Source organism: Dermacentor albipictus, chromosome 4, assembly GCF_038994185.2.
Source record: "Dermacentor albipictus isolate Rhodes 1998 colony chromosome 4, USDA_Dalb.pri_finalv2, whole genome shotgun sequence".
In the NCBI taxonomy this organism is placed as follows: Eukaryota; Metazoa; Arthropoda; class Arachnida; order Ixodida; family Ixodidae; genus Dermacentor; species Dermacentor albipictus.
Window position 1 is genome coordinate 120,305,149 of NC_091824.1, and position 12,991 is coordinate 120,318,139.

A 12,991-nucleotide genomic window follows, 5' to 3' on the forward strand; every position below is an offset into this window, starting at 1 on the left:
CAGAGGCATGGGCAGAACAAATAGACACCTTTTGCTCTTTCTCGTTGAGCTACTTCAATTCGTTGCCGCAATTGTTTGCAGCTTAGGTAGCTTTACTGTGCGACAATAAAATGCTCAACACCAATAGAATCATGCGCGTCTTCCAGAACCAGCAGGTTCGAGGTAGGCAACGTTATGGGCAGCTATCTACATGACGTCGCGGCCGGAAACAATTCTATAGCAAACTATGTTCTCAAACCGTGCTATTCATTATTGCAAGATATCTCGTTAAGAGACCCATACTCTTTTCAACGAGCGTAATTTCTTCATTTTAATTTCTTTGTCATTTCTTCTTTTGTTTGTAGCGGTCGGCCAGTGCACATGTGGGATATTTCGGCCCCGAAACTGAACTTTTATATACAAGGCTTAGCGCCAGAAGAAGCAATTGGACTGCAGGCGGGATCCATTAAGCAAGCTTGCCCTTGGAAAACTGTTGTTAGCCGGGATTTTCGGTCGGACGGTATAATGCAGCCAACAGCGCAAGAATGGGGCAAAATATTATGGGAACAGACAACACGGGGGCTGAAGATACAGGCAGAGAAAAACGTTGCAAGAGCAACATAATAAATTAATGAATAAACAAAGAAAGAAAGAAATGACTACACGCAAGACGAATACATCACTGACCATGCAGGGGATTCTGAATAAGCGCGGCGAGAGGGGGTAATCATGTATAGATATGCCATCTCTTTGTCAAATGGATGCCGTGTTGACGCAAGAAGAGACGCGCTTGACGATCATGAAGGCCTCGATGGTCTCGCGTGTCCGATGATCGACGCGCCTCCCGATGATGGCGACTTCTTCCGTATACTTTCGGCCTGCACCCGCGTGACTGGCACTGCGAGGCCGCAGGTTGCTGCCGTACTTCTGTTTCACATTGTTGGCATGCTCCCGTAGGCGATCGTTGAGGCAACGCCCGTTCAGCCCCCGCGTATATATGGGCCGCAGCTCATTGGGATCTCATAAACGACAACCGCGATGCATCGTGTGAGGAGTTCCTTATGCTCGTTTTCACTTGCTGTGTTCAGAAAGTCGTCTTTGGTTGACCCTCCACCTTTACATAAGGCCTTGCTGGGAACAATAAAAAAAGCCCTGCTGGCACATCCGCCTTGCCCGTCGCCTTCTTCAACCTTCCTTCAGCAACCGTCTTGCTGGCTGCAGATCACGAGCGGTGCTTGTATACCAAGCGCCAAGTTCAGCTCTCGCGTACATCACAATTATTGCTGAAGCGACACGATACTTCGGGAAGGATTAATAGGAAAGCACACGCCTGTTGGGTACAACTCAGATCTTCTTTCTTTTATCTAATTTTCTTCTGATGTAGTCGCACTCGCGTAAAATTCGTTTCACTGCGGAGCCGTCAGTGAAAACACGTGTAAGTACTCGCGCAGTATCACGTCACAAGTAGAGTAGTCGTATCGAAATCCTTTGGAAATGCATTCTGTACGTGCGTGCTTGTACCGGGCGCGCAGCAAATGTGCAAATTACAAATATTTACGCAAATGTGTTAATGGTATATCGCAGTTATGCAAACTACAAATATAAACGCAGACAACCTAAAAAGTGCAAAAACCATTTTGCGAAGGCAACTGGCGAATGACAAAGAACATTTACGAACGAAGAGCTTTGTGAATTCGGCCCTATAGATCTTCGCACATTTGTTCGACGGCGCTTCAGCGCTTTTTGGCCATTGGTAATCGCCATATTTTTTTTCAGTTTTCAATGGGTGCCTGATCACTCTAGTGTAATTGACAAAAAAAGTCGCTGACGGTGACGCAAGATTGGCATCCTATTCTTCCGATGAAGTGCCTATTGCCTACTCGCGACCAGACACAAAATTAAAAAAAGATCAAGGCACTCATGCAGGATCTTACAAAGACATATACATAGCCTACCCTGACAACGTCCACAGACGCCTACATATGATCGGCCCAGACGGTAAATGCTGTTTGCCCCCGATGGTTACGCGGAGAAAAGCGTCATTGCAGGATCGATTCGGCTGGGCGTTGCTTTCACCCGCCGCTACGCGCACCTCATCGGCCAGTCGAACAGCACCGAATGCGAACACTGTCGGTCACCTGCAACTCTGGAACGCATATTACGCGATTGCGCAGCATATATGCCGGAGCAGAGGAGGTTGGAGAATTCGCTATAGCCAGCGTTGGCGGGCAACCACTGCCGGAGGACGCTGTTCTCGGCCCATAGCCTGAAGCGCCAACTTCAATGGGGGAAAACTAAAGCGTTGCCGATGCTGGTGTACGACACGAAACTATACGAGTGGCTCTAGTAGGGCCGCAGTCTAATGCACATACGCACTCACCACTTCTCATAATCATCCATCCCAATACTTTCACTCCCCATCGCTCATTGCAAGTACAGAGTATAGCTACAGCCTAGGGCGCACTAACCTCGACCTCTCTGTCTTTCCTTTCAATAAAATCTCTTTCCTGTTTGAGCGTGGCTGCGCGCAGAGCGTAGTTGCGCGCGTGGTTGCGGCCCGAAATTTTCAACGTATAAAATTAGCTCATAGGTCAAAAATGTCGTACAGGCCAACAGACCGGCCGCAAAAGAGTTATCGCGCTGCGCGTAGTTTTACCGTTAGTCGTGCGATCGCGTCTCCGTAATCGTCGAGGCTGCAGCTACATGGCGAAGAACTGACTGGACTCTGTTGAACGGAGAACGGTTGGCACTGTTGGATTTCTATTTCCCAGACGAGTTTGCCAGCGAATGCAGTTGGACTATAGAGAGAGAGAGATGCGAAAGGTTGACAGGCGCACGCTTCCCTGTTCGCTCGTTCGCAATTCTTGGCTGCGCGCCCACAGCGAAAGGTTTCCGCGTGACTGCGTGCATTGGGCGTGTGTATGTCCGACACGTGTACGCCACCGCCACGCCCCTTCGTACTTCTTGAAGGCACGAGGAGCGGACGAGAAAGAAAGAAAGAAAGAAAGAAAGAAAGAAAGAAAGAAAGAAAGAAAGAAAGAGGAAAACGCTCTACTGGATAGTTAGTTCTCTTGACTGGTCTATTGCGAGTAGTTAGTTACGAACCTATTTAACAAACCTACGCGACTTTCCAGAATCATGTATATGCGAAAGGCCAGCGAACCTGCCACATGTTCCCGCCAAGGAGGAAGGTGCGCACAGTAACTCACTGCGCGCTTTCGTCGACAGTTATTTTCCGTTCCTAAATAACGCTCTGTTGGCGTGATATTTCCCCCTCGTATATGTGTATATATATATATATATATATATATATATATATATATATATATATATATATATATATATATATATATATATATATATATATACGCCACCTTCGAGTTCACCTCGCTCAGAGCAAAGCACTTTATGAAATATTTCGTACTTTCTAAAGCAACTTACAATGCACACACTGGATTCAACGATATATGTGTTATGTTCCAGCTCGAAATCTTGGTTCCCCTGCATATAGGGACTACTTCTCAATTAATTTCGCTCATTTACAAGAAATCTTAGTGGCCACAGCAGCTATTTATTTATTTATTTATTTATTTATTTATTTATTTATTTATTTACTTATTGTTGTGTGTCTGCAGTAAATGCCCCACGCACATGAAAGCTGTAAGCGCAGATTTATTGGCATGTCTTCCATATATTAGCAAAGCTTAGCTCGGAGAGTGTGACGTTCATATTTTCATGCGGCTTTTTCTTTAATATCTCAGTGACCTGCACGGCGCCTTCGAGTTGGTGCTATCTCGATAATTATTTTTGACCACCTTAATTGTCTCAGATTTTCGCGACTCGTTCAGTACGTGCCGCTGTAGTATTCACAGGTGCCTTTCCTTCAAAGTTTCAGTCAGATGCGGTTTTTAGTTCTCTTGCGTGAAATTTTTACATCGTCTATTTGGCTCGACCTTCAGAATATTTCTTGTGACTCAAATCAGATCACGTTGATCGTCATTGAAAGATTTCACAATTAACCCAGATTTTATATAGTTCCGCCTACTTATCATACACAACGCCCTCCGTACTTCCACAATTTCAAATGTTTTCTCTCTCTCTCTCTCTCTCATACCTATTCGAAGTTTAGTAAGCGTGAACGAATGAATCAACTAAGCAACGGAAGGAAGGATGAATGGATATACAAAGGTATACGGAGGTAGGACGCACGGAATGAATGAATGACGGAACAAAGGAAAGAATGCCATACGGAATTGAGAAATGAACGAACGAATCAAAGAATGAAGGGTAGAAATGGCGCATGAGTGGAAGGTACGAAGGAAGGACGCACGGAAAGAATGAATGAAGGAAAGGACACATGGACGGAATGAATTATATAATTAATGAAAGAAAAAAAGGTAGAAATTGAGTATGGATGGAAGGTACGAAGGAAGAATTCACAGAAGAAATCAGTGAATCAATGAGTGACGGAAGAAAGAAAAGAAGGGCATACGGAATTAAGAAATGAACGAAAGATTGAAAGGATGAAGGAAGGTAGAAATGACGCTTGAATGGAAGGTACGATGGAAGGATGCACGGAAAGAATGAATGAAGGAAGGAAAGAACGACGCGTGAACGTAATGAATGAATGAATGACGGACGGAAGGGAGGGAGGAAGGAAGAATGCATGGAATAAATTAATGAATGAATGAAGAAAGAAGTAGTGCACGCGCGCGGAGGGAAGGACACACGGACGAACGGATGGAAGCCCGAGGCCATCGTAAATACTTGCCCTTTACTTTGCCTGTTCAGGCGCCCAGCCAGGCGCGCCGAGACCCGTTCGGACTGCTCGGTCGCGAACCAGTCCGCTTCTTCGCCGCCGTTTGCCATTTGCCGCATGGCGAGGTGCGCGCCGGAATCCAAAACGAAGCCGGTGTATTGTTAATGCACGCATATGTTTTCGGCGACAACGTCTATGCAGCTGCAACACTGACGAAAGAATAAGTATGCGCGAAACTCGTTTTATTCGCTATGTATGTGCTTCGAGGTTCGTCGCAGAAGCCCACACGTCATACTGGCGCCGTTATTTCCGTCTCATTGGCCGCTGAGGTAAAGAGCAGGATCCTTGGGCGAGCTGGAATGGAGTGGTTCTCTAATATATATATATATATATATATATATATATATATATATATATATATATATATATATATATATATATATATATATATATATATATATATATATATATATATATATATATATATATATATATATATATATTCGAGTCATTACTTTATTTCATTTATTAAGCACATGCAATTTCCCCTATGTTGTACTTGGTGTCACTGTTTGTTGGCTTCTCATTATATGACTAATAATTATCGGGTCCCTCGGTTAACCCCCTTTCTTCTCGTTTATATATATATATATATATATATATATATATATATATATATATATATATATATATATATATATATATATATATATATATATATATAGTCATATAATGAGAAGCCAACAAACACAGACGCCAAGTACAACATAGGGGAAATTGCATGTGCTTAATAAATGAAATAAAGTAATGATAAATTAATGGAAATTAAAGTGGATGAAAAAACAACTTGCCGCAGGTGGGAACCGAACCCACAACCTTCGCATGTCGCGTGCGATGCTCTACCAATTGAGCTACCGCGGCGGCGTTTCCCCATCCACTTTCTTGGGTATTTATGTGTACTAGTAGAACCCTGGGAGTGTTAGCCACCGCCCCCACTCACAGACCTTGGCGGCGGACGTGGAACGTCTTTTTTGCCGCAGGCGTCACGAGAACGTGATCTTTTCGGGTGAAGGCAACTGGTCAATAAACCCACATATGCTACCTGAAGGCATCAATGTTGCCGGATTCGAGGCCCTCGTTATGTAATAAAGGAGAATGTTTTTTCATCCACTTTAATTTCCAATAATTTATCATTACTTTATTTCATTTATTAAGCACATACAGTTTCCCCTATGTTGTACTTGGTGTCAGTGTTTGTTGGCTTCTCATTATATGACTAATAAATATCGGATCCCTTGGTTAACCCCCTTTCTTCTCGTATATATATATATATATATATATATATATATATATATATATATATGCTTTGACGTAGAGCATTGCTGAAAGTGTGCTGAAGTTGAATGTTAGAAGACACGAACGATGTAATTGACTGTCACTTACATGTGTGATAATGCATAAATAATCCGTGCTCACTGACGTCACTGTCAGTCTCATTTGACGTGAATATTTAGAGGCGCCAGAGCGTATGTCAGAGACCACAGTCTTCCTCTGTTGCATGCGTTTAGTCATGGTAGTGACGTAGTTTTGGCTGCGAAGTCGACATTATTAGGATCATTTTTAATGCAAAACAAAGTCTCAGTCCCCTCTATCGCGTTCATTAAACACGCGTCGCTACCAGGTATCCAGAAACGCGTCTGTTTCATTATATTTGCCATAAACAGGCGGATGAGAGGTCGCCTCTGTTCCGCAACGCACAATGTGGGTATAGGTACGGCGACGACCGCATACAATCTATCTTTCCGCACTTAACAAATTTACGGAGTCGCGACCCTGATGGGCGCGTCGGGAAAGCATGTTTGTAGGACAAGTAAAGTTTGCTCCGATCCAATCCACTGTACCACTACCCGCGGTGTGTTTGTTCGTCTTTCTCCTTGAGAGCGAGATCTGCAAGGCCGGCGCATTGCTTTTGCATTTAATTGTGTTTCACTATTTTCTTTGAGAGCGCGCTGTTTGTCTTTTATAGCTGCAGCTACGGGAACCGTGCGCAGCAGGATATTGACAGCGATGTACTTGCCGTTCTTTCATAGCAATCTCTCGAAGAGAGAGAGAGAGAGAGAGTAGATAGCGTCGTTAATGAAAAGGCTGGAGGTATTTGACTGGCTGACAATCTGGCGTGCAGGTGTTGGGTGAAAAAGATGATATACGCAGTGATCATACAAACATAAAAACGGTGCATTCATCCACAGACATGCATGGACCGTCAAACTGCTCGTAAAGTCTCATCGAGGCCTGTAGTTCTAAAAAAAGAAGGATAATATTACAAACTATTTCGTTGCGCGAAATTCGCAAGGGGTATTTCTCCACCGGTCACGAACGTCCTGCCATTTCAAGCGCCAGTGGTGTTGCAAATGCAGCGTGTAGCCTCGATACATTGTTTGGAGAATATCCACTGCAGTCACGTGAAACAGGCCGCAAGCCCTCAGGAACACTGAACAGATTCACGATTCCGATAAATGAAGTTTTCCTCAAAAGTAATTGGTGTATAAGCCATGTTAAAACGGATGCCACGACGGGTGGGGGAGAGGGAGTGGGGGGGGGTGGGGGGGGCGTGCTTGATCTTGGCTACCAAGGCCTCGCGGCGTAATAACTAAGTGAAATCCCGGAGTCTGTGTGCTCGCCGAAAAAAAAAAAGAAATGGCACGTATATAGCTCACGAGTGGCGCGAGAGAAACCAGACCGTACAGGAATGCCGCACATTGGTACTGCCAGCACTACGTACACCATAGCTCAGCACATCTCACTGTCCTGCCAACACATGCGTTTCTTCGTTTCTTCGCCTCCTTGCAACGTGTGGAAAGCGGCCCTCTCCGCAGGAAAGTCAAACACCTTTGTGGGTGTCCATGAAGATGACCTCAACAAAGCCTGCCGTTAGTTTGTCCATTAATGCGGCGTGGCGCAACTTCGGAATAAAATGTTACCTTTTCTTATTCGTGTACGACCTACACCGTGAAGCAAAAGAACGCCGCGTCGTCAGCTTTCCCGTTATATGCAAACATTTTCTTTGACAGTGATAGCTCATATTCTCAGCTATCACAGTTAGGCATGCGCCGCATTTGCTAGTCGTTTGCATCACCGTAGTGTAAACCCCGTAATAATAGCACAGCTGTGTGTTTGGACAGCTTGATAAACGTACTTGGAAAGCGTTTCATCGTAAGCAGACAGGGACAAGAGGTAGTCGTGCAGACACTCACGGAGCGCTAACTTCTACAGTTTACAATGATAATATAAAAGTTTAAAGAAATCCAACCAAGACTGAAGTCTGATGAGCCCTTTCACTATGAAAACCTAATCCCTAGACAACCATACACCATCACGGCTGCCGTAACTGTCTATACGCGAACCGCTCGGTCGTGCAGGATGGGCGGCTGCCGCGATCATGCGCGATACGGCAAAACGTCACGGCTTACCGGATCGTCTGGCGACCTCCCCTAAAAGCGGTCTCGCAGAGCGACGGTGTCGCTGCAGCGTCGACCGCGGTTCCGGGGGCGTCGCCTCCTCCGTCAGGGCACAATCCGCCACTACAGAGCACATGGCTGTCCGAAGGAGAACCCCGAACGTCGGCGCCGCGCATGGCATGACTCTGATTCCGAGGATCCACCGCGTATTCTTCCTTCAGGTCTGGCCGCCGCTTTCTAAACGGGGAGGACGGCAGTTTACGGTCTACACGTGCCTCCACGTACGGTACGAGCACGGTCACTGCACGGGCTGCGCCGTAAACAACGGGCGAGGGACGAGTTCGCGGCGCTTTCCTTTCGCGCGCGGCACAGTGCTCGCGCGGTGTATGTACTCCGTCCCCTCGGTTCTCGAAGGTCGGCCACAGTGGGGATTTCCCCGAAAGGTGTTTGCAGAAACAGCCGGACGCCAGCGACGGACGCGCGAAGGTGCGCGGCCTTGAACTACCGTCTCACGCGCGCGCCTTGCGTGAATGGGGGAGTCTTCGACGGTGTCCTCCATTATACTATACACGCTTTCGTTCATGTTGTCGGCCCTCGAGGCTAAGAAAGGGCGCCTACGTAAACGGCGTTGTACCTCGTTGCCGAAGAGAAAGCCTTTTACAGACAACGTTTGGTACATCCGTGAGAGAGGGACGGAGAGCCCGCTTTCTTTTTGCCTTTTTTTTCCTTCTTTTTCTTCGTTGTAGTGAAAGAATACGCGGAGGTGTTTTTCGTCCCTTTTGGGGCATTCCGCAAAAATAAATAAACAAATGAATAAATAAATATATCCGGTGTGATTGAAGAGGAGCTGCATACACTGCCTGTGGTGAGGAGCGTATACGTTTAGACTTGAATGCTTCCCTTTCTTGATCAGTTAAACGGAGACGTTCATCGTGCGTGCTCTCTTCAGTGGCAGCGGGGCCGAAAGCCGATATCGTGCGTGACCCGATCTCGGAGGACTGTGATTCGTAGCTGTGTCCCTCCTCGCCTCCTCAGGCATGTGAACCAGATCGCTGCTGGAGGCCAAGCCGAAGCTCCGCATCCTTGCTTTCGCCTCTTATTATTATTCGCCCCTCTTAGCCGCGATTATTCCCACACACACACGTGGCTGGTGTAAAGGGCTCAAACTGCTCTACGCGACACAGTTGAACGTGACAGCTTAATTGTGCGTTCACTTCACGTTTTTAGTCGACATCATCGAGAAACTTGAATGCTCGTACGCAACTCTGACTCGGAATTTGAAGCTGATTTAGGACGTTGAGAAAAGGTTCGCCAACATCCCCAATGTACCTGTTGCTGGTGGAGTTAGTTTTAAAGTTCAATTTGGCTTCGGACAAAACAATATCGGCTTTTTGGTGCTGGAAGAATTGTGAAAGGTTCTTAGCAGCGACTATACCGCAATTTCAGAGGGCGTTGGATCACCGAAGGTTCCGAAGTCCATATATGCACCCCAGCTTCGGCCGATGTTGAGCGGCCCTTTTCTGTGTGTGCATGCTAATACAGAAATACCTGCCGAAAAAAAAGGCGAAACACGAAACCCGCACGTTTTTAGCTGGCGCTTGTCACTGCTTTCACAACTTTTCTCGCAGTGCCTATAGACACACCAAATTTCAGGTAAATATTGCAATCTACTCAACTTGCCTCATTCCGTTTTACCGAGAAAATAAGTTTATCTAAACAGAAGTTTGGTGGGCTGTGTTCCTGAGAAAGATCATAATGTATCCTAAGCTTCACAAATGATGATCTTTTTATTTGAGCCTATACTACATGGGGGTTTGGGGAGGGGAGGCTAAGGGATACTGTTTGGCGCCAATAAGGCCTTAAATGACAGTTTGCGCGCCTGTTATGGGTTCTTAAAGGAGCATTCTTCAGTGTATAAACATCCGGTCTCCAATAATCAACTTCAGCTTCTATGGCAGCAGAGGAGGGAGAAAGGCGGAACGGGGTAGGAGGTTGTGACTTATCGGGAAGCAGGCAGTGCTTTCCTTTTTGTTTTTTTTTGTTTTTTCATCAGATAAGCGTCGCTAACGCAAAATGTCGCGAATCGCAAACAAGCCCACCTCGTTCCCTGTTCCTCATGCTATAGCAGCGCAGACTCGTTAAATAAAGCGTTAAATTGGCAAGCAAGTAAAACAATGCTGTTACTATTGATAGCACCGTCGATACTATTAGCATCGTGGTCCCATTGCTGGACTGGCTTATCGCAGATATTTTTATGGCACCTTTTATCGAAGTGACCGACAGCGTCACAAGTGAATACAAAGAATTGAAACAATAGAACGGTTGTGCTCGTTCTGGTTCATTTGTGAAACACGAGTGCGATTAGTCAGCGTCTCGCTGCACCGTTGTTATCGCCGGGCTATGTTAACAGACCTTAAAGAAAGCTAAGCGATACATGTAACTAAATTCGGAAAAAAAGATGCGTGTTTTGTGGGAACGTTAAAGAAAGAAAATCGTCCCCCATCGCTTGGGTATGCCCTAATCTAATGCTCCCTAACGACATGGACGCTGACAACACCCAAAATAGAACTATCGGTCGAGAGAATAATAACTATAGGAGATACATATGTTGCAGGACGGCGGTGCAAGAACTGACGCTACACCAGGTCTATACCTCATATCCTCAGTATATGCATCCACAGACGGATTCTGCTATAATCAATATTCTGCTTCAGAACTCGCCGTGCCACATTTGGCGTTAGAGCAAACATTTAAATAAGTTATCCCCAGTGACATCTTCCACCATCGCTGAATTTCTTGATATTCTATCTGCGTTGCGCTCCATGGCATCAGTAGAGAATGCGCAAAAATGAGTTATTTATAGCGCTTCTCAAGTCGCTCTCGCATCACTAAAAATATGAGGCGAAAATTCGTTGAATGTGCACATTCATCGTATGAAACGCTCGGAACGCACACGAAGGCATTCTATTGCCTGTCCCTCCGAAATCATGTGTTTGTTTTGTGCTCACTTGTACTTAAAGGTGGCGGCGCCATTGTTATGGTATTGTGGAACTGTACATGTGCAAGGTTTACACTTATCAGATAACTTTAGATAAGGGTGCCCAAGCGTTGGGGGACGCAAACAGCCGGGTGTAGAAAACAACGCAAATGGCTTATCAATAGAATTTGCGTCCCCAGCGCTTTGGTGCCCTAATCTAAAACTCTATGTTTTGTTATCATTCAGGCGTCTGCGACACTGCCCAATCTGTGCATGTTCGCGGACTTTTTTTTTTTTACTTTTCGTTCGGTTTGCGAAGAGGTATTGCCGGCGCCTTCTGAACGCACGAACGTCTTCTTTCAATTCATATTCACATTCAATTCACGGATACAAGTGGAACGAGACGGACAACACAAACACTGACTATCAGCTAAAAGGCCACACAGTGGTGGGAAAGAAGGCAGTCACAACGTTTTGTGCGTATGCTCTAGGAAGAGCAGCGCTTTAGCTGCGTTTTGACTTCGCGTTTGTTTTGATGTGTCAGCATGTTTCTTACTATTGTTTATACAGTGGTTTCTGTTACACGCAAATATGGTCCTTGTTACAGCACTGGATTTCCTTTATAGCTGTAAGGGCCTTGCTAAGTTCTTTGTCCCTAAAATTTGTGCTAAACTCTTATCGCAGACCTGCGTGAACCGCTTTATTGAAGCAACTTTCGCACATTATCCTGCTCATGTGTTTGTTTGCATCTTAAATCTCTTTTTTCTCTTCATCTCTTTCTCTTGTATTTGTGGGACTTTGTATATAACCGCATTTCTCGCGTATTCGTTTATAACGAATCAAGAAACCCGTGTGGGAGTCCTCCAGCAGGATGAAACAGGGACAAGAGACAGAGGTATAACTGCATAATCTACGATGGAGTCATGCTCCATGCTGCGATTATACATCAGTGTCTGATATCTGCCCTCAATTCAAAGATGAGCGTGAATAGCAACTCAGCACCTGGCACAGCGTTGAACTGACTGTCAGGAGCTCACACTTGGTGATATATTATATATTTCATAGATCCAAAAAAAAAAAACGTTGGAAGCGTCTTTTGTTGACTTCTCGCGGAATGTAAATTCAACACTTCTGACGTCACCTTTGCCGCAGGTTTGAATAAAGGGGAAAAGGTGTCGAAAAGCAAAAAGGAAGTCTGCCCGAGAACGGATTGTTGCTACAGGCCGTCGCCTTATTGAGGGTAACGAATATTTCGCAGTTAAGTCGCTGCTTGCGCTTTCTTTTCTGTTTCTCTCGAATCCTGACGGTTATGCGCATTTGTTCGGGTATACTTTACCCAACGCTCCGCGCACATTTCCTATCGATCTGCTTGCACAACCTCGGTCGTTTGTCGCAACGTGTTCGCTGCAACGCGTGAATGTGGCAGCTGCACGTTGCTGTCGCAAACATTTGTCTTTTGGGGAGAGCGTGCGCTGCATGGTGCGCTGAGTGCGGCAGCGAAAATCTCTAAAGATGCTAAAAACTATACCGTCATATGATCATGCGCTGGACCGAATTTTTCCGGCTTCCATTTTTTTTTCTTTCTTTCACGTGGTGCTACCTCCTACAAAAGGGTTTTTGCGCTATTGAAGAGGCGGACAAAGAAAGAGCGCGCAGCGCACTATATCTTTGTCACAATTGCTCTGTTTCTTCCTCCGCGTCTTCTATAGCGCAATAACCATGCATATTGCAATGCATAAACCGACTTACCGAAATCGCCACTTTGGCTTGCTCCTATCTGTTTTCTTTTTCTACATGCTAAAAGCGTATGTCGAGTAA

General features: G+C 45.5%; 2 protein-coding genes across 8 annotated transcripts in view; one reads left to right on the forward strand and one right to left on the reverse strand.

Annotated features, from left to right (window-relative positions):
• LOC135916042 (uncharacterized) overlaps window positions 1–12,991 on the reverse strand; it is a 95,276-nt gene that overhangs the window by 13,143 nt on the left and 69,142 nt on the right. Inside the window, exon 1 of one of the 7 annotated variants that reach the window (XM_065449250.1) lies at window positions 8,209–8,450. The exons of 5 other annotated variants lie outside the window; for them this stretch is intronic. In XM_065449250.1, the coding sequence (XP_065305322.1) occupies window positions 8,209–8,372 (164 nt within the window). In that variant the 5' untranslated portion in view covers window positions 8,373–8,450. Of the gene's footprint in view, window positions 1–4,750; window positions 4,862–8,208; window positions 8,451–12,991 lie in introns of those variants that run through there. One more of the 7 variants, XM_070537529.1, reaches the window with a different exon arrangement.
• Window positions 1–12,991, forward strand: part of LOC135916041 (carnitine O-palmitoyltransferase 1, liver isoform-like) — a 137,507-nt gene that overhangs the window by 1,379 nt on the left and 123,137 nt on the right. The window lies entirely within an intron of this gene.